Source organism: Mixophyes fleayi, chromosome 6 (genome assembly GCF_038048845.1).
Source record: "Mixophyes fleayi isolate aMixFle1 chromosome 6, aMixFle1.hap1, whole genome shotgun sequence".
In the NCBI taxonomy this organism is placed as follows: domain Eukaryota; kingdom Metazoa; phylum Chordata; class Amphibia; order Anura; family Limnodynastidae; genus Mixophyes; species Mixophyes fleayi.
Window position 1 is genome coordinate 225,005,661 of NC_134407.1, and position 22,152 is coordinate 225,027,812.

Below are 22,152 nucleotides of genomic sequence, written 5' to 3' on the forward strand. Positions count from 1 at the left end.
CTGCACAGCCCCAGGTAATGTGTAATATTATATTATATTATATATAGAGGGGTCTGTGTGTAATATTATATTATATTATATATAGAGGGGGCTGTGTGTAATATTATATTATATTATATATACACTTAGGTCTTACTGGGGCCCTATAAGGAGGTGATAGAACCTCCCTCTTTCTGCTACTAATACCTCTTCCTATACAACCAAGTATCCCAGTGACTGCACTGATTGCTGACCCTCATATCATCTGATACTAGGTCTCCAACGTCCCTCTACTCTGCTGCTGTTACATGGAAACCACCATTCACTCTCTATTCTTCTTCTTTTGGATTTTTCTATCTTTTATTATTTTACATTTTATATATTAAATGTAATGTTCCAGCTTTAGCCCATTTCTCTACTTGTTTCTAGATCACTGTGCATTTAACTTACCCCTTCTGGGGTATCAGGCCTGTTACAGATCTTTGTATCATCTGCAAAGTATCTACATACCCTGATACATAAACTTCTGTCATTTATCAGTCAGACCTCTTGTGTCCAGTAGGGGGAGCTAAATACCCCACCACAGTCCAGTAGCGGCACCCTTAGAGTCTCCAAATTTTTTCAAGGCACCCCTCCAAAATAATTACTGAGCAGTCCTGTTTTAGAAGTAGTTGGGTCAGAAAATTGTAATAAGTATTTAGGTCACGACAGAAATACTTATTTAGTTGTATGCAAAAATGCCCCCCCTGCATCCAGGCACACTGCCCCCTCTGCATCCAGGCACACTGCCCCCTCTGCAACCAGGCACACTGCCCCCTCTGCATCCAGGCACACTGCCCCCTCTGCATCCAGGCACACTGCCCCCTCTGCAACCAGGCACACTGCCCCCTCTGCAACCAGGCACACTGCCCCCTCTGCATCCAGGCACACTGCCCCCTCTGCAACCAGGCACACTGCATCCAGGCACACTGCCCCCTCTGCATCCAGACACTCTGCCCCCTCTGCAACCAGGCACACTGCCCCCTCTGCATTCAGGCACACTGCCCCCTCTGCATCCAGGCACACTGCCCCCTCTGCATCCAGGCACACTGCCCCCTCTGCATCCAGGCACACTGCCCCCTCTGCAACCAGGCACACTGACCCCTCTGCATCCAGGCACACTGCCCTCTCTGCAACCAGGCACACTGCATCCAGGCACACTGCCCCCTCTGCATCCAGACACTCTGCCCCCTCTGCAACCAGGCACACTGCCCCCTCTGCATTCAGGCACACTGCCCCCTCTGCATCCAGGCACACTGCCCCCTCTGCATCCAGGCACCCTGCCCCCTCTGCATCCAGGCACACTGCCCCCTCTGCAACCAGGCACACTGACCCCTCTGCATCCAGGCACACTGCCCTCTCTCACGTTGCCCCCTCTGCCCCCTACTCTGCCATCTGTCCCCCTCCTCTGCCATCTGTCCCCCTCCTCTCTGTCCCCCTCCTCTGCGCTCTGTCCCCCTCCTCTGCGCTCTGTCCCCCTCCTCTGCTCTCTGTCCCCCTCCTCTGCCCTCTGTCACGCTGTCCCCCTCCTCTGCTCTCTGTCCCCCTCCTCTGCTCTCTGTCCTCCTCCTCCTCTGCGCTCTGTCCCCCTCCTCTGCGCTCTGTCCCCCTCCTCTGCTCTCTGTCCCCCTCCTCTGCCCTCTCTCACGCTGTCACCCTCCTCTGCCCTCTCTCACGCTGTCACCCTCCTCTGCCCTCTCTCACGCTGTCCCCCTCCTCTGCCCTCTCTCACGCTGTCATCCTCCTCTGCCCTCTCTCACGCTGTCACCCTCCTCTGCCCTCTCTCACGCTGTCACCCTCCTCTGCCCTCTCTCACGCTGTCACCCTCCTCTGCCCTCTCTCACGCTGTCCCCCTCCTCTGCCCTCTCTCACGCTGTCCCCCTCCTCTGCCCTCTCTCACGCTGTCATCCTCCTCTGCCCTCTCTCATGCTGTCATCCTCCTCTGCCCTCTCTCACGCTGTCACCCTCCTTTGCCCTCTCTCACGCTGTCACTCTCCTCTGCCCTCTCTCACGCTGTCACCCTCCTCTGCCCTCTCTCACGCTGTCACCCTCCTCTGCCCTCTCTCACGCTGTCCCCCTCCTCTGCCATCTGTCCCCCTCCTCTGCCATCTGCCCTCCTCCTCTGCCCTCTGTCCCCCTCCTCTGCCCTCTGTCCCCCTCCTCTGCTCTCTGTCCCCCTCCTCTGCCCTCTGTCCCCCTCCTCTGCTCTCTGTCCCCCTCCTCTGCCCCGCGCCAGGCGCCAGCTATAGCAAAAAAGAAAGCAAACAGAAACTTACCAATCCGCGCGGCGCTAGGACCCTGCAGCCTCCTCTCTTGCGCAGCTGTCACTGATGTCGATATTCAGTGACAGCTGCGGGGGAGAGGAGGCTGCAGGGTCCTAGCGCCGCGCGGATTGGTAAGTTTCTGTTTGCTTTCTTTTTTCTAGGGCTGGCCTGCGGCACCCCAGTGACAGCGCCGCGGCACCCCTGGGAGCCGCGGCGCACACTTTGGGAACCGCCGCCCCACCAGTAAACCTCATACTTCTTCATAGTAATTCCCCTACACATGCTCTTATTTATAATACCTATCTAGTCTAATTCTGTAGATATCATATATAGGGACAATAGGAGTAGACCATTGTATATTGTGGGGAACTATGGGGAGAGTAGGTGTAAGAGATGACTTGGAATAAGGTGACAGAAGTGAGGGATTCTGGGAATGTGACAATGACATCACATATATCTATAAATACAACAGTGATATCCCTTATTACATTATGTATTATTGTGTATATAGTGTCATTGTATTACACAGCACAGTGCAGAGGGTATCATCATACACATCAATCTGTATATATAGGAGCTTACAGTCTAACTTCTTTACCACACACTAAGGGTCATTCCTGCAGCCAGTTAACCTTCTAGTATGTTGTTAGACTCTGGGGGGAAACGTAAACACGGGAAGAGCAGACAAACTCCACATAGGGAGAGCCCTGGTCAGTGTTGAATTCATGTCCTCAGTCCTGTGGGGCCGCGATACTAACCACTGTGCCACTGAGATCTCCACTATAATATTTTCATTATCACAGAGGGTTTAGGCACTAGGGGCCTGATTCATTAAGGATCTTAAATGAAGAGGTATCTTATTTCAGTCTCCTGGGCAAAACCATGTTACACTGCAAGGGGTGCAAACTAGTATTCTGTTTTGCACATAAGTTAAATACTGACTGTTTTTTCATGTAGCACACAAATATCAACTTTAAATGTCAGTGTACAAATAAGTTATCAAGTATTTGTGTGCTACATGAAAAAACAGTCAGTATTTAACTTATGTGCAAAACAGAATACTAGTTTGTACCCCTTACATTGTAACATGGTTTTGCCCAGGAGACTGAAATAAGATGTCTCTTCATTTAAGATCCTTAATGAATCAGCCCTAGTATAGGAAGTTCTGTCTAGTTTGTACATAGGAATAATAATGTCTATCGATACACAGCATTACACAGTGGTGAGTCAGACATCCGGTTAGTGTCAGACACCCAGCAGCCATCCCTGTGTGTCAGGAGGATTGAGCAGGACCCAGAGCCCCATCACGGTGCCTCCACCTCACTCACTGATACATGACAGAGACAATGACCAGAAGATCCTGGAACTGACCAACAAGATCATTCAGCTGCTGACTGGAGAGGTGACTGCTGGGAATGGGACATTATACAGTAACACCAGGGGATGTGTCTGGGTGATGACCATTGTGTGTGTCAGGTTCCTGTAAGGTGGATGATGTCACTCTCTATCTCTCCATGCAGGAGGGGGAGTATATATAGGAGGACACAAGGATCTGTACAAGGACGTGATGATGGAGAATCACCAGCCCCTCACATCACCGGGTAAGAGGAGGTTTAATCACAGTCTTGTCTGTGTATATAGAAGATGTCATCACTGTGTGTATAAATACATTGTTACATGTGAGATTATCATTAACGTATGTCAAATATATAGAACAGATGAGAGTGTAATATAATATATATAATATAATATATTATGTGTTTATAAATGGTATATCTAGTTTTCATTGTGTTATGTTTTTAATTTGTTGTTTATTATTCCTGGGGTTTTCTCCCCCCCCCCCCCCCCCCTTGCCCAATCCAAATAAAAATCACATTGTGACTGGATCAAATATAAACAAACTTATTGTAAAAATATGTTTAATTTTTTAGCGCAGTGCGCAAATTTATATAATTGCAAATATACTGATTTTGATACTGTTATATTTCTGTATTAGCAATGTATTGATTTCTGAGGCAATAGGCATATGCCAGGGGAGGAACTGTGTTTTTTGTGACTGTCTGAAGGCAGGTAATCTCATGTTAATTAGACATTTTCATCTCAGTGTCCAACACATCCCTTAGCCCAGTGATGGCTAACCTGTGACACTCCAGGTGTTGTGAAACTACAAGTCCCAGCATGCTCTACCAGCTATCAGCTAGTTATCTACTGGCAAAGCATGCTGGGGCTTGTAGTTTCACAACACCTGGATTGTCACAGGTTAGCCATCACTGCCTTAGCCCAATGTTCCCCAACCCTAGTCCTCAAGGACCCCTAACAGTGCAGGATTTCCAGGTCAGAAGTGATATAATTATACTACCTGTGGATCTTTCAAAATGTGTCAGTCAGTAATGACTACACCTGTGCTCCAGCAAAGAGATATGGAAAACCTGCACTGTTAGGGGTACTTGAGGACTAGGGTTGGGAAACACCGCCTTAGCCTGAAGTCGGGGAGGGGGTAATGGAACTTGTTAAGTTTCCTATTTCTCTGGGACAGGATGCAGTAAATCAAGAGATTAATGTACATTTTGTTAAAATTAAATTGTGTTAACTCCTAGTCTGAAGGATTTTACGTCCTGAGATCTGATGTAATTTTTCAGACGTTGTGAAATCCTGTAGGATCAGGGGGCGGTCTTACCCTCTGCCAGGCTGTATCCAAAACTGTATAAAAAAAGCACTGTTTTACCAAGTAATGTAACATTATTCCATCTGTACCTTTCTGAATGCCACTAGTACCTCATACTAGTGTATTTAACTGTCCTTTTCAGGACTTCCTGAGCTAATAAACATCAACTGCCTAAGTAACCTGCTTTGACACCTACTTACCTGCTGTGATTCCTATGACCACAGATTAGACCAATCTAATCTGTTATCCGGCTGTTCTAAGGTTGGGACCCAGCAACAGATCAGAGAAGTCATACAGGAGAGAGACCATGGGGTAGATTTACTACATTGCGGGTTTGAAAAAGTGGAGATGTTGCCTATAGCAACCAATCAGATTCTAGATATCATTTATTTAGTACTGTGACTGGATCACTTATAAATAACTTATTTGTGGCTGGATCACGTAGAAATAATTTATTGTAGAAATGTATTTCAATCAGGTGCAAGCACCCTTGTATAGATTGAAATGTACTTATCGTGTTACATTGGGATGTGTTTTGTATGGAAGTGTCATTGTTTGGGTTTGTAAGGTTGCTAGAGGAAGTCTGTTTGCTGATGGCAGGAAATGCTAAATAAGTCTTATGTGAAGTGACAAACACCTGTTTAGCCTGTATACCCAGCAGGGGGCCGCTGTCTGGCTGTCTGTCGTGGCTGCATCTCAGATAATGCAAGCATCAAGTTTAGCACATAACAGAGTAGTGTAAATATTGTTAGCTTTGCATTGCATGTAAATCCATGTTTGGGAAACATATTGCATCCTGATACTAAAAATAACTCAGACCTCAGGGGGATGGCTTACCCTGTGAGGCTGTGTCCAAACTGTATAAAAAAAGAGACCTTGTACACTGAAATGTATCATCATTCTTGTTCCATCTGACCTGATCACTGGTACCTTCAATCAATGTGACTGCAAATAAACATCACTTGCTTCAAAGACCTGCTTGAAAACGTATTTCATGCTGAAAATCCTGTGACCTACAGATTAGGCTCAAAATCAAACCCGTTTCCGGCTGTCTGAGGTTTGGACCCAGTTCCCAATACCACCGCTCTGCCTGCTACCTGCAGCTCTGACCAGTGTGATAGGCCAGGGGGGGATCCATCCACAGCAACCCTGATCCATAGTAAGAGGTCAGGGGTGCCAGCCCAGGTGTACCAGCGAGGGTGTACCCTAGCAGTGACAGTTACCCAGAAGGAACCCGGTACTGGATGCCGGTAAGGAGTCCAGTGGTAGCAGCTCGTGTAAGCCCCTCACACTGCAGTTAGAGGGCGCATTTGGGAAAACGAAAGGGAACAGTGGCAAAGTAAGCCCAGCCGGTTCCCAGCAACAAGAGACAGGGGGGGGGGGGGGGGGTAAATGTATGAATCTCCGGATTCTTCATCTCCGGCGTGTTCAGCCTCTTCAGTGCTTAAATTTAAAGCGGCGCTGCATTGTAAAGGGAAACTTCCCTTTACAATGCAGCGCCGCTTTAAATTTAAGCGCTGAAGAGGCTGAACACGCCGGAGATGAAGAATCCGGAGATTCATACATTTACCCCAGGGTGGCATAGGTGGTCCATCCTATCACAAGTACATTCTTCAAAATAACAGCTAGAGTCTGATTGGTTGTTGTAGGCAACATCTTCACTTTTCCAAACCTACAGTTTACTAAATATACCTCCATATATATCTGATCTGAAGGCAGCCCTGACACCAACACTAGTAGCAGTGACTATTAAACAGGAATCTTATGGGTTGCTCCCTTTAATGGAGAAGCGTATCTGATTTCTGTGTAAGAGTGGGTCAGACAGGAACATGCTAAAGTGTCAGTGATGAGTGTGGAAGACCACTGAATGTTGTTGGCACACTATGACTGGCAATCAGTGTGACTTGATGGACCTCCTATGCCACCCTGTCCGTGTTGCTGGGGACCGGCTGGGCTTGCCTTACCACCGTCCCTTTTTTTTTTAATCACAAATTTGGCCCTTTTAACCGCAGTAGGAGGGACCTGCTGCCACCATGCTTCTTTAAAGGCACCTAGAACCGATTCCTTGTAGGTAACTCTCGATGCTAGTGTACCCCCTTGCTGTGCACCTGGGCTTGTACACCTGACCTCTTCCTTCATAATCAGGGTTCTTGTGGATGGTTCCATCACACTGGCCAGAGCTGCAGGTAGCGGGCAGAGCATTGGTACTAGATGCTGGGTCCCAACCTCAGTACTACCAGATAATGGATTTGATTGGTCTAATATGTAGTTCACAGGAATTACAGCAGGTAAGTAAGTGTCAAAGCAGGATCTTGAAGCAGTGATGTTTTATTAGCTCAAGCAGTCCTCTTACTCCTACTGCTTGCTCTCACCTGGCTCACTTTTTCAACTTATCACTCTCCTCTGGCACAGTCCCCTCTTCATTCAAACACGGTCTCATCTCTCCTATCCTCAAGAAAGCCAATCTTGACCCCACCTCCCTTGCGAATTATCGCCCTATCTCTCTTCTCCCCTATGCCTCCAAATTACTCGAGCGGATTGTCTGCAGCCGCCTCATAAGACACTTCTCGGTCAACTCCCTCCTTGACCCCCTCCAATCTGGCTATCGCCCCCTCCACTCCACTGAAACTGCCTTGGCCAAAGTTACCAATGATTTCCTATCAGCCAAAGCCAAGGGTCACTTCTCCTTACTCATCCTCCTCGATCTCTCCGCGGCCTTTGACACTGTAGACCACCCCCTCCTGCTGCAAACTCTTCTCTCTCTCGGCCTGTCCGGTTCGGTCCATGCCTGGTTTACCTCATACCTTGCTAACCGCTCTTTCTCCGTATCCACGTCTGGTTCTTCCTCCACCCCCTCCCCTCTCCCTATTGGAGTCCCTCAAGGCTCTGTTCTGGGCCCTCTACTATTTTCACTCTACACTTCCTCCCTTGGCTCTCTTATCTCCTCTTTCGATCTTCAGTATCACCTCTATGCTGATGACATTCAACTCTACACATCTTCTCCTGATCTTTCCTCCTCCCTCCTCTCTCGTGTATCTGACTGCCTCTCAGCCATCACCTCCTGGATGTCCTCGCGCTTTCTCAAAATTAACATCTCTAAAACTGAACTCATTGTCTTTCCCCCGCCTCGACTCCCTTCCCACCATGACCTCTCTATCGTTGTTAACAACTCCACCATCTCCTCTGTCGGCCAACTCCGCTGCCTTGGGGTCACTCTTGACTCCTCTCTCTCTTTTGCCCCCCACATTCAATCCCTCGCCCAAGCCTGTCGCTTCCAACTCCGCAACATTGCCCGCATCCGTCCCTTCCTCTCTCAGGAAGCCACCAAAACTATCATACACGCACTCATCATCTCCCGCCTTGATTACTGCAACATCCTCCTTACTGGCATCCCCCACTCTCACCTCGCACCCCTCCGCTTTATACTCCATGCGGCTGCAAGACTCATCTTCTTTTCACGCCGCTCCTCCTCTGCCTCCCCTCTCTGCCTTGCCTTACACTGGCTCCCTTTCCCCTACAGAATCCTTTTCAAACTCCTTACCACCACGTACAAGGCTCTCTCTCAGTCTACGGCCCCTTATATCTCTAACCTCCTCTCCATTCACACTCCCGCCCGCTCCCTACGCTCAGCTAATGACCGCCGCCTCTCCTCCACTCTTATCACCACTTCCCACTCCAGAATCCAAGACTTCTCCCGTGCCGCCCCCCTCCACTGGAACGACCTCCCTCGTTCCATCCGTCTCTCTCCTAATCTGTGCTTCTTCAAACGAGCACTCAAAACTCACCTGTTCCTTAAAGCCTGCCAACCTTCTACCTAACCCGCATCTCCTCCAAACGTTCTACCCTCTCTCCTCCCGGTCCCTCTCCCCACACTTCAGCTTCCTCCAATTGTGTCTGTTTCGTTCTCCCACCCTTAGGATGTAAGCTCGAATGAGCAGGGCCTTCTTCCCTCTTGTCTCCACACCTGTTCTTCTACTCCGCCTCTACTGCATTGACCTAACTGGAGTTTCTGAAGCATTGGTATTTTTGTTTATTGTTCTGTACTGTTATACCCTGTATAGTCTACTGTTTGCTTTGTGTACGGCGCTGCGGAAATCTTGTGGCGCCTAACAAATAAATGATAATAATAATAATAATTAGGACAATTTCACACTAGTTTGAGGTACTAGCGATCTTTCCAGAAGTTACAGATGAATGATACATTACTTGGTAAAACATAGCTCTTTATATACAGTTTTGCAGCCTAACTTGTCAGGAGGTAACCCAGCCCCTGTCTTAGCTGGTACTGCAATGCCTTATATATTTCATTCAACAATTACTATCAGGATGTAATATCCTCTAATCTTGCATTTAAAGGAATTTAACTTACAAAATTTACATCATTCTGTGATTTCCTAAAACTTGCTGGTTGCATTATTCATGTAGTTTCTCTATCTTCTTAACAAGACAGGATACAGGTAACTACCCCCTGCTGTGTATTCAGGCTGAAGGATGTTGGACACTCGCACATCAAAAGGACTAATTAGAATGGGGAATTTTCCTTAGAAAAGTTACAAGAACAAGCTTCCTCCAACAAATGGCTATTGCATCAGAAATCAATACATGAATAGGAAAATAAATACATTTATACTCCCAGCGCAGGGACTTGTACATTTCTGGTTACTACCCAGACTCCACAGCGCCCACACATTAAATCTGCATTTCAATTACTAAATATACCCTTTAATACATCTTTAATCCCTTAGTGTTGAGGTTGAACCCAGGCGACACAGCAACATGAGGTACTAAGCCGCTTAAATCTGCAGCAGTTATCTTGGCCAGGTGGGAGGTGAGGGGCACCCGGCCACAATCAGATTTTGAGCTATTTTTATCTAAACAAAATGCAAGGGAAGTCCTCAATTGGCGTTTTTGATTATTTTCCCTTAAAATCAGAATCCTTAATTATAATACATAAAAGAAAACAGAAGGATTGCGACGGTTATTGTGATTAATAGTAAGAATAACATGACATTTTGTAAGTCTAACCACCATATGTTTTTTCCCAACAGAACGATCTAAAGATCCATCTACTCATATTAAGGAGGAATCAGCCTCATGTGATGGAGGAAACCTCACAGACACTGACATTTATACACCCACAGGTCATACACAATGTACATCTACTCATATTAAGGAAGAATCGGGATCTACTTCCAATGATGAGAAATGTTTTTATAACAGGTTAAACTCAATTAAACACCAGAGAATGGGCAAAAGCAAACACATTGCAAACAAATCTTGGCCCTGCTCAGAATGTGGTAAATGTTATGTCAAAAAATCACTGCTTCTTAATCATCGGAGGATTCACACAGGAGAGAAACCATATTCTTGCTCTGAATGTGAGAGATGTTTTAAATCCAATTCAGAACTTGCTAAACATAAAAGAACTCATACAGGAAAGAGACCATATTCGTGTTCTGAATGTGGAAAATGTTTTCCAAATAAGTCAGAACTTGTTAGACATCAGAGGAGTCACACAGGAGAAAAAAGGTTTTCTTGTAAAGAATGTGGGAAATGTTTTACAGAAAATTCAAAACGTTTGATTCATCAGATGAGTCACTCAGGACTACACCCATATTCATGCACAGAGTGTGGGAGAGGGTGTAGAAGTAATGCAGAATTTGTTGTACATCAGAGAATTCACACAGGAGAGAAACCATATTCTTGTTCTGAGTGTGGAAAGTGTTTTAAATGTAATTCAGAACTTGTTAAACATCATAGGATTCACACAGGAGCACTCCCATATTCATGCTCAGAGTGTGGGAAAGGGTGTAGAAGTAATTCAGAACTTGTTGTACATCAGAGGATTCACGAAGGAGAGAAACCGTATTCTTGCTCTGCATGTGGGAAATGTTTTGTCTATAAATCAAGTTTTAAAAGACATCATAAAACTCATACGGAAGAAAGACCATATATCTGTTCTGAATGTGGGAAATGTTTTAAATTTAATCCAGACCTTGTTAGACATCATAGTATTCACACAGGAGTACACCCATATTCATGCACAGAGTGTGGGAAAGGGTTTTCAAGTAATTCAAAACTTGTTGTTCATCAGAGAGGTCATACAGGAGAGAAACCATACTCTTGCTCTGATTGTGGGAAATGTTTTACAGAAAATGCAAAACTTGTTAATCATCAGATGATTCACTCAGGACTACATCCATTTTCATGCACAGAGTGTGGGAAAGGGTGTAAAAATAATACAGAATTTGTTGTACATCAGAGAATTCACACAGGAGAGAAGCCATATCCTTGTTCTGAATGTGGAAAATGTTTTAAAAGTCGTTCAGAACTCGTTAGACATCATAGGGTTCACACAGGAGTATACCCATATTTATGCACAGAGTGTGGGAAAGGGTTTTCAAGTAATTCAAAACTTGTTGTACATCAGGGAGGTCATACAGGAGAGAAGCCATACTCTTGCTTTGAATGTGGGGAATGTTTTAAAAGTTGTTCAGAAATTTTTACCCATCAGATTATTCACATTAGGCACAATCCATAGTCTTGATCTGATTGTGGGAATTATATCAGATATAGTTCACAACTTGTACATCAGATGATTCACGCAGGAGAATACCCATGTTTGTGTTCTAAGTTTGCTTAAGAGTATAGAAGTATTTCTGAACTTGTACAGTGGAGACGACATACAGCTGAAAAATCATATTTTTCTTTAGATTCGGGAAATGTTTTGTGACCAAAACAGTCTATCTAAACATAAAATCACAGGTAAAGTTCTTTTATATTTACTATGTGACTTTACAAATTACAGCTGAAGTTACCTTAAAATTAGAGCTACTAAAATGTTCATGGCTATTGTATAGATGTTACTGTAGGGGTCCAGCTGGACAGAGTAGTCACTCAGGGGTATACTGAGGATATATTTCCCCCCTGGAATCCCAAGTATCATTACAAGTGTATTTTGGCACTTAAATTGTTCTTGTAAATAAAATGTTCATGTGCGAATGTCATTTATATTTCAGTAAAACAACATGAGAGAACTGGGAATCCTTTACAATTACCTATATAACACCATTAAATTGCTTTATGTGTAATCCTAATAAAAGGTAGAGCATATGAATTAATATTATGTATTTGTAATGTCTTATACAATTATGCTGGTGATTAAACTATATTATTTTGTTCTTGTGCAGAATGTGGGAAGTGTTTATCTGTATTTCTGCTTTTGTTAGACATCAGAGATTTCACATATGGTCATAAACTATATTCATGTTGTTAGTGGGTTATGTTCTGTGAGTAAGAAGCAGTCTACGCATGAGAACATCCACAGGTAGAAGACGTGTTTGATACAGCCAAATAACCGTTTATGTCAAACATTTGATATTAAAATTGAATGTTTGGTATAAATAGAAGTTTGGCTGTACAGTCCGGTGTTGAAGTGGGACTTTGTAAATGCCAGTATGGAATTTTGATGTGAATGGCCAGGGCCACGACGGCCCCCAGAAGTTTGGGGTTTTAGTGTCAAATTAATTTCAGGTGCATTTTAACACTATGATAGTATTTAAAACAAATTAGGCAATGTAAGGTTATCCACCATGTCCCCCGCATGTCATGTGTCAAATTATCTCTCCACTGTGTTCCTCTACCTCTCCCCCCTTGTCTTCTGTGTTACTGTATGTCCAGATCAGCACTCATCCGAACCTGTGTGACAAAGGGTTAATCAAAAAAAACAACCACCTGTCTAAAATGATTAAATCCTTCCCTATCTATGCCACAAACTAAATTTGCCTTACCAATTATGCCACCACCAAGGTTGTTTTTGTGAACAGCTGACACTTATTTAGGAAGCCTTAGGTTCTCCCTTAAAACTAATCTATCACAATTTAGCTTAATCATCATCATCATTTATTTATATAGCGCCAACATATTCCGTAGCGCTTTACAATTGGGGAAAATCAGCGCTTAATCAGAGTTAACATAAACCACAAAGTTCTCCACTGTTCCAACTGTGTAGCGTTTTGACCAAACTGTCCCATTAATTCGTAAGAACACAGATTTGAACTTATTAAGTGTAATTTAATATGAAAAATACATCCACAATGCTTACAATAAAATAATTACAAAAATGACATACAAAGGTATAATGCAATGGTCTCTTGTAAAATAAAAAGGATAAAACAGAATTGATAGCTTACGATCGATCAAGTTTCTGTTGCTGGGAGAAGCAGAAAATGGGACACTCTTCAATATCAGATTGACTCCCCAAAAGTGATCAAAACCTTAGTTACACTACAGTTTTAAAACCAACCTGCAGGGCCCACAGCCCCCCATCCTGTGATGTTAGAGCTGAAAGGTCAGTGTAGATGCAAATTAATGTTTTTTGACTCCTGTTGGCAAAAACCTTTTCTAGTCAGGATTTATTTTTCCTGTCCCAACTTTTCACCAGAATGATTTACAAATATGTTTTTACCTCCACACAACAGGTCATAAGTTCCCTTCATCTGCATACCACACATGCCTCCTGTAAGTATGATGTAGAAAATACTATGATATTTTCCTGTGTCCCTAGTCTATTAACATATAGCACAGTTGTAACAACATATAACGAGGCTCCGCAGATGAGATGTCTGAGGTTGGGGCATATCACTGTCCTAGTAGAGATATTGTCAAAGGCTTTCGCTTTGCTCCCTGTCATATGGATACAAGGTTTCAGTCCGTAACCATGGATCTGGGGCTCTCTTATCTACAAGCACCATCTGGGAAGAACAGAGGACACATTGATTTAGTTTTAGTTTGAAAGGATTAATCCCTGGCTGTGCACAGCTCCTGAGAAATATCAAGCTATTACTAGGAATTAATTCACATACATATTTGCAGATTTATATGCCTAGAAATTAGCTTGCACTTGGCACTGTACCTTTCCTTAATGTCTCCCGTGTTCCTACATCTCTTATGTTTCCCCTGTTTTCTCCTCTTCCTCATGTGTTCCATGTGTCCCTTCTCCTTTCCCTCCTGCTTCCTTTGTCCGTGCGCTCAATGTCCTATGTCAATCCTCACCCTCTGCTCTTGTCAGTACTTGTTTAGATCCGCTTCCTACCCTACTTCCCACATACTCATCCTCTCTCACATTGCACCTTGCATCCCTTTTGCTAATGAAAAGCACTAGACTAAATACAGTACTCCAAGCTGGCAGATAACCAGAAGAGGAAAGAGGTTCAGATAAGATAATTGGGAAGGATGTGACAGGGTGGGCTCCCTATCTCACCCTGTCTGTTGTGTTGCTGGCGACCAGCCAGGCTTGCCTTACCACTGTCCCCTTTCTTTATCCCAAATACTCCCCTCCTGTCGCAGTAGGGGGAGACTACTGCCACCACTAGACTTCTACACAAGCACCTAGAACTGCTTCCTTCTGGGTAGTTCTCACTGCTAGTGTATCCCCTTGCTGGTACCCCTGACCTCTTGCCTTCAGATCAGGCTGGCTTGCAAAGCGTTGGTACTAGAGTGCTGAGTCCCAACCTCAGAACAGCCGGATAACCGATTCGATTTGATCTAATCTGTAGGTCACAGGCATTGCCGCAGGTAAGTAGTCATCAAAGCAGATTCTTGAAGCAGTGATGTTTTACTAGCTCAAGTAGACCTAATAAGGACCGTTATACATGCCAGATTGTTTTACTAGTGATCTTCCCAGAAGATAAAGATGGTATGATTTTTATACACATTCTGACACACCTTAGCAGGGGGTAACACCGCCACCTGATCCTAGATGGCTCCGCAAAGACTGGTAAATCACATTTAATAATTACCATTAGGATGTAATATATCCTTTAACCGTGGAGCAAACGCAATTTAAGCTTTAACAAAATTGACATTGATTTCCTGAAACTTGGTATTAAGTTTCCTATATTACTTGCATCCTGCCTTAGAGAGAAAGCATGTCTAATTACCCCTCCTGTCTTTCAGATTAAACAGATGTGTTGGCCACTGAGATGAAAACGTCTAATTAACATGAGATTACCTGCCGTCAGACAGTCACAGAAAACAAAAACAAGTTTCTCTTCCAAGCACTGTCTCAGTAATAAATACATTTCCTATACAAAAGTGCACACAATATAATAAAAATCAGTACATTTACAATGAAAGAAATTAGCGCACTGTGCTAATAATTGAAATACATTTATAAGTTATCCAGCCACACTATCCCCCCCCCCTTGTCCATGCCGTGTCACAACAATAGGGTTTCTGGGATCTGTCTCGGGACCCCTTTGACTAGCTGTGGCAGGAGTGTAGTGGAAACTGGGAGGCTGGATGAATGCCTTGCTCATAGAGAGGATTTATTTCAGCAGGCAGAATCAAGCTGAATTCACACAAAGGATTAATGGTTTGCAGTTCATATAACAGCAACAAGATGAAGCAGCTGAATTCACACGAAGGGTTAATGGTTTGCAGTTCATATAACAGCAACAAGATGAAGCAGCTGAATTCGCACAGGGTTAATGGTTTGCAGTTCATATAACAGCAACGAGATGAAGTTGAACTCACTCAGAGAAGTCCATAACAGCAGAATGATGAGGCTGAATTCACTCAGAGGTAAATTGTGGAGATCTGTATACAGCAGGAGGATTAAAGCAGAAACCAGGATGAAGCTAAATTCACATGAAGGGTTGACATCTGTATACAGCAGGCAGAATGAAGCAGCAGCACAAACAGCAACTGTGATGATCAGGAACTAGGAAAGTGTTGCACTGGCAATTTGCTGAGTGTAGGAGGAGACTCTTATAGTCTGCAAAGGAAGCTAATTGGTGGATGAGATCAGGGGTAAATGTATCAAGGTCCGATTTCTTTAGCGTGTTAAAATCCCGGCAAATGGCGGGTGATAACCCGCGATTTTAGTTAAAATTCCTCAAATGTATCAAGCTGTGATTTTTACCCTGATCTTCAAAATCGCTGGTCATCTCTGGCGATTTGCTGCGATGTAAAACACTCCTGTGTTAGCTAGCTTTCCTGTGTTATAGCAGCGTGTTGTATAAACCCATCACTGTTACACTGTCCTGTCATACAGCCGGAGCTCCGGCAGCTGTAAAACTGTTAAAAAAGATCAAAGTAAAAAAAAAAAAAAAGTGTGGGGTCCCCCCTCTATTCAATATTAACCCTAGTGCTGCCAGACTACTGCTGGTTCCGTGAAAAATCGGGGAAAAATTTGCGTGGGGTCCCCCGATGTTCAAGGAACCAGCACTAGGCAAACCAGCCGGGGTTGGTGGCACTATAGCAGGGAGACACGTGGCAGGGGTCCCCCAGCCATAATGACAACAAACCCCAGGCTGTTCAGCACGGAACCAACAGTAGTCTGGCAGCACTAGGGTTAATAGTGAATAGACGAGGGATCCCATACTTTTTTAAAAAACAAATTTGATCTAATTATAAGGGGGGTATTCAATTGTTCCTCCGAGCGGCGCCGGAACGAGCGCGTTAAAACTATTACCGTTTATGCGGTAATTGCTCGCTCAATTTCAGCTCGCAGCTCCCTGAGCAGCGAGCTGAAATTGAGTGAGTAAATTACCGTATGAACGGTAATTACGCGCAATATTACCGTATAAACAGTAATAGTTTTAACGCGCTCGTTCCGGCGGCGCCCGGAGGAACAATTGAATACCCCCCTAAAAGTTTTTACAGCTGCCAGAATTCCGGCTGTATGACAGGCAGTGTAACAGTGATGTGTTTACAAAACACGCTGCTTGCTAGTATCTGGCGTGTTTTAAAGCAACCTGAGTGCATAATGGCAGCTTTATACATTTGAGACTTGTATAGTTGGAGTGACAAACACTCGGGAGTTTGATCTCTATTGATTTTGGAAATAGCGATTTTGACAGTAACACATCTCTGGCGATTTTACATGAAATCTCAGTGTCATACATCTGCGAGTTTCAACTCTCCCTAGACAATCGCTGGATTTGCAAAATTGTAGTTTGATACATTTACCCCAAGGTGTTCAGACTCAGCAGGATGTTTAGCAAATGTCTCACCAAAGATGGCAGCCTTCAGTACTGGAGACAAAAGTCACACTTATCCCAGGATAGACTGCTGCATTCTACTTGAAAGGAAATGTGCGGTGATATGGTATCGCCGAGTGGTGTAAACAGGACAAAGACCCCGATTCGTGACAGTATCCCCCCCCCCTCGAAGGGTGGCCACTGGACACCTAAGATGGAGCTTAGGAAATTTCTGATGGAATTTTTGGACAAAGACGGGAGCATGAACATCAGAGGCTTTGATCCAAGACCTCTCCTCAGGGCCATAGCCTTTCCAATCGACCAGATATTGCAGATGATTATGTCGAAAGCGAGAGTCCACGATGGCCTTTATCTCGTATTCCTCACCTTGTTCAGTCAGAATGGGGGGTGAACCAGCTTTAGGAGAATAAAATCTTTTCAACACCAGTGGTTTTAGAAGGGAAATGTGAAAGATGTTTGGTACCTTGAGATACTCTGGCAACTGAAGTTCGTAGGAAACAGGGTTGATTACTTTGGATATTTTGAAGGGACCGATGAAGCGAGAAGCGAACTTCATGGAAGGTACTCTGAGGTGGATATTGTGGGTAGATAGCCAAACTCTGTCTCCAATTTTCAGGTTAGGAATGGCTCTACGTTTTTTTTATCCGCTCGAGTCTTATAGTTGTGGGAAGCTTTCAACAAGGATTCACGGACCTGCCGCCAGTTGTCTGCAAATTTTCTCAGGACTGTTTCAGAGGCTGGAACAGAAGTTGCAGGTAACGGGGGTAAATACTGGCACTCGAGGATGATGCCCATAATCCGTGAAAAATGAAGTAAAAGAAGATGACTCATGATAGTGAAAGTTGTGATCAAATTCTGCCCAGGGAAGCATTGTAGACCAATCGTCCTGAGAGGAGGACACGTAGAGTCTGATAAAGGTTTCTAGATCTTGGTTGACTCTTTCAGTCTGTCCATTGGACTGTGAATGGTATGAGGAAGAGAAGTTCTGTTTAACTTGGAAGGCTTTACACAGAGAATGCCAGAATTTAGCTACAGACTGAATTTCTCGGTCAGACACGATTTCCTCAGGACATCCATGTAAGCGGAAGATCTCTTTGATGAAAAGCTGGGCAAGTGTAGGACCAGGTGGAAGACCTTGAAGTGGGATGAAGTCTGCCATTTTTGAAAATCTGTCAACCACTACTCATATAGTGTTAAATTTGTTAGAACTCGGCAGATCAGAAATAAAATCTATGGATTTGTGGGTCCATGGACAAGAAGAATTCGGCAGGGGTAGTAGTAAACTGGCTGGAGCTTGCCTGGAACATTTAATGTTGGTAACACTTAGAACATGCTGCGACAAACAGTTCAACATCTTTAAGAAGAGTAGGCCACCAACAACTTCTTTGTCCTGCAAATTTAGAACAATGAGCCCAGTGGAGAAGTTTCTTGCGTAGAGGTTCTGCCACATAAGTTTTGCCACGAGTAGGAATTGGCTCAGGTTTGGTGGCTGCGATGCGTGTAGGACTGATGATAGGCCGTGGTTCAGAAGGATTGGGATCCTCATTCTCTACTATTGACCGTGACAGGGCATCTGCCTTACAGTTCATAGAGCTCGGACGTCAAACCGAGAGAAGAACAGCGCCCAGTGAGACTGACGGGGGTTCATTCACTGTGCAGTGTTCAGGTACAACAAGTTCTTATGATCTGTATAAACTGTCACTGGATAACGAACCCCTTCCAGCAAATATCGCCATTCTTCTAGAGCCAACTTAATAGAGAGCAATTCTTTGTCTCCGATGGCATAATTCTGCTCAGTTGGAAGAAATTTCTTATAGAAGAATCCACACGGATGCCAGTGTTCATCAGGAGACTTCTGGGAAAGTACAGCCCCTGCACCATCCAAGGAAGCATCAACCTCCAGATAGAATGGGCTGTTAATGTCAGGTTGCGAGAGGATAGGAGCCGAAATAAATGCTTGTTTCAATTGCTGAAAAACTGTCAGTGCTTCAAAAGACCACTTAGTAGGGTTGGAACCTTTTCGGGTTAAAGCGGTAATAGGTGCTACTACCATAGAGTAGTAATAAATTTCCGGTAATAATTAGCGAACCTAAGGAAACGTGCTGCTCTCAAGGTGGTAGGTTGAGGCCAATTTATAATTACTTGTTCCTTGTCTGGATCCATGCGTAGACCAGTTCCTGAGATGATGTAACCAAGGAAAGGAATGGAGTTAACCTCAAAGGTGCATTTTTACAGCTTACAGTACAGCTTGTTCTTACTGAGACGTTGAAGGACCTCCTTGACATGGGCGCTATGAGACTTGATATCTGGAGAGAAAATAAAAATATCATTCAGGTAATCTACTTGGGTGTTGTACAAGAGATCTCAGAAAATTTAGTTCATGAAGCCTTGAAAGACCGCAGGGGCATTACTGAGGCCGAAGGGCATAACAAAATACTCATAATGTCCATCCCTGGTGTTAAATGCTGTCTTCCACTCATCACCTTGTCTAATCCGGATCAAATTATAGGCGCCATGGAGATCAAGTTTGGTAAAGATGGTAGCTCCCTTGACCCGATCAAAGAGTTCTGTGATGAGAGGCAGCGGGTATCTGTTTTTTACAGTGATGTCATTAAGTCCCCGATAGTCCATAAAGCGGCAAATACTGCCATCCTTCTTTTTAACAGAAAAAAAATCCAGCCCCAGCAGGTGAAGTAGATGGGCGAATGAAGCCCCTTTCTAAATTTCTCCTTGATATATTCAGACATAGCCTGTGTCTCAGGAATAGAGAGAGGGTAAACCCGTCCACGGGGTGGAATCTTTCCTGGTATCAAGTCTATGGGGCAGTCCCAGATCCGATTAGATATCAAAGTCTCTACAGCCTGTTTACTAAACTCATGTATGTAGTCTCGGTAGGACACAGGAATAACAGGAGTCTCTTTGTTGGATTGATTGCGATGAGGCAATATCTTCTGAAGACAAGTTTTAGTGCATTCCGGACCCCAGAAGAGCACTTGGGGAGAAGACCAGTCGATACGGGGGTTGTGGCGTTGAAGTCACGGGAAACCAAGAACAATGGAATTGGTGGCCTCGGAAATCACTAGCAATTGAATGATCTCAGAGTGCAGGACTCCTACCTGCAAGGTTACTGGAGATGTTAGGCAGAAGATGGTGCCACCAGGGATACGACTCCCATCTACAGCTGTTAAAAATATGGGTGGAGATATCTGGAGCAGAGGAATGGCTAACTGCTTGGCTAACTGAGCTGACATGAACCTGCCTGCAGCTCCTGAGTCCAAGAGAGCAGAGATGTACACAGAAGTTTGAGACGGTCTCAACATCACAGGGAGAACACAGTCTCTAGCTTGAGGAGGGCGAAGAATAACTCTTAACCCAACCTCCTCATTGTTGGTTAGGAGGGGGCGTTTCCGGACCTCTGGGAACAAGATTTAAGATAGTGGGCGGAAGCACCACAGTAGATGCAGTGTTTCTGCTTGACCCTCCGCTTACGCTCAGTGGGCGAGAGCCGGGCCCTGCCCAATTTCATGGGTTCTCCTTGAGGGGGAGAAGGAGACCGGATTCGAGGTGTCTGACGTGGCTTGATATACTCTGAACCCCTTTTCTCTAAACTTCTTTCCCGAAACCTCAGATCTATCCGATTGCACAACTTGATCAGTTCATCCAGGTTGGTGGGCAGGTTTCGTGTGACTAACTCATCTTTAATGTGGTCGGAGAGACCTTGCCAAAAGGCTGCCACTAGGGCGTCATTGTTCCATAAGAGTCCTGATTAAAGGGTTCTGAATTGGACCACGTATTATTCTACAGATGATTGGCCCTGTCGCACAGAGCCGGATTTACACTTCATGGGGCCATAGGCAAGATATCAGTTTGGGCCCCCCCTTCACACACACAGTGGCCCCTCACACACACATAATACACACACACAGTGGCCCCTCACACACACATAATACACACACAGTGGCCCCACACACACACATAATACACACACAGTGGCCCCTCACACACACATAATACACACACAGTGGCCCCTCACACACACACATAATACACACACACACAATGGCCCCTCACACACACACAGTGGCCCCTCACAAACACACATAATACACACACAGTGGCCCCTCACACACAATACACACACACAATACACACACAGTGGCCCCTCACACACACATAATACACACACACACAGTGGCCCCTTACACACACACATAATACACACACACAGTGGCCCCTCACACACACACACACACAATACACACAGTGGCCCCTCACACACACATAATGCACACACACAGTGGCCCCCAACACACACACATAATACACACACACAGTGGCCTCTCACACACACATAATACACACACAGTGGCCCCTCACACACACACACAATACACATAATACACATACACAGTGGCCCCTTACACATAATACACACACACAGTGGCCCCTCACGCACACATATTACACACACACAGTGGCCCCTCACATACACAATACACACACAATGCACATAATACACACACACACACAGTGGCCCCTCACACACACATAATACACACACACAGTGGCCCCCAACACACACTACACACACAGTGGCCCCTCACATACCCATAATACACACACACACAGTGTCCCCCAACACACACACACACACACAGTGGCCCCTCACACACACATAATACACACACAGTGGCCCCACACACACACATAATACACACACAGTGGCCCCTCACACACACATAATACACACACACAGTGGCCCCTCACACACACACATAATACACACACACACAATGGCCCCTCACACACACACACAGTGGCCCCTCACAAACACACATAATACACACACAGTGGCCCCTCACACACAATACACACACACAATACACACACAGTGGCCCCTCACACACACATAATACACACACACAGTGGCCCCTTACACACACACATAATACACACACACAGTGGCCCCTCACACACACACACACACAATACACACAGTGGCCCCTCACACACACATAATGCACACACACAGTGGCCCCCAACACACACACATAATACACACACACAGTGGCCTCTCACACACACATAATACACACAGTGGCCCCTCACACACACACACACACAATACACATAATACACATACACAGTGGCCCCTCACACATAATACACACACACAGTGGCCCCTCATGCACACATATTA

The 22,152-nt window shown here is 44.9% G+C and overlaps 1 protein-coding gene across 2 annotated transcripts in view; it reads left to right on the plus strand.

The window, feature by feature from the left end:
* Positions 1-12,184, plus strand: part of LOC142160092 (uncharacterized) — a 270,628-nt gene extending 258,444 nt beyond the window's left edge. Inside the window, exons 1-3 of one of the 2 annotated variants that reach the window (XM_075215029.1) lie at positions 3,615-3,684; positions 3,803-3,883; positions 9,996-12,182. In XM_075215029.1, coding sequence (XP_075071130.1) covers positions 3,850-3,883; positions 9,996-11,488 — 1,527 coding nt within the window. In that variant the 5' untranslated portion in view covers positions 3,615-3,684; positions 3,803-3,849 and the 3' untranslated portion in view covers positions 11,489-12,182. Of the gene's footprint in view, positions 1-3,614; positions 3,685-3,802; positions 3,884-9,995 lie in introns of those variants that run through there. The other variant, XM_075215027.1, reaches the window with a different exon arrangement.
* Positions 12,185-22,152: the final 9,968 nt, after the last annotated feature.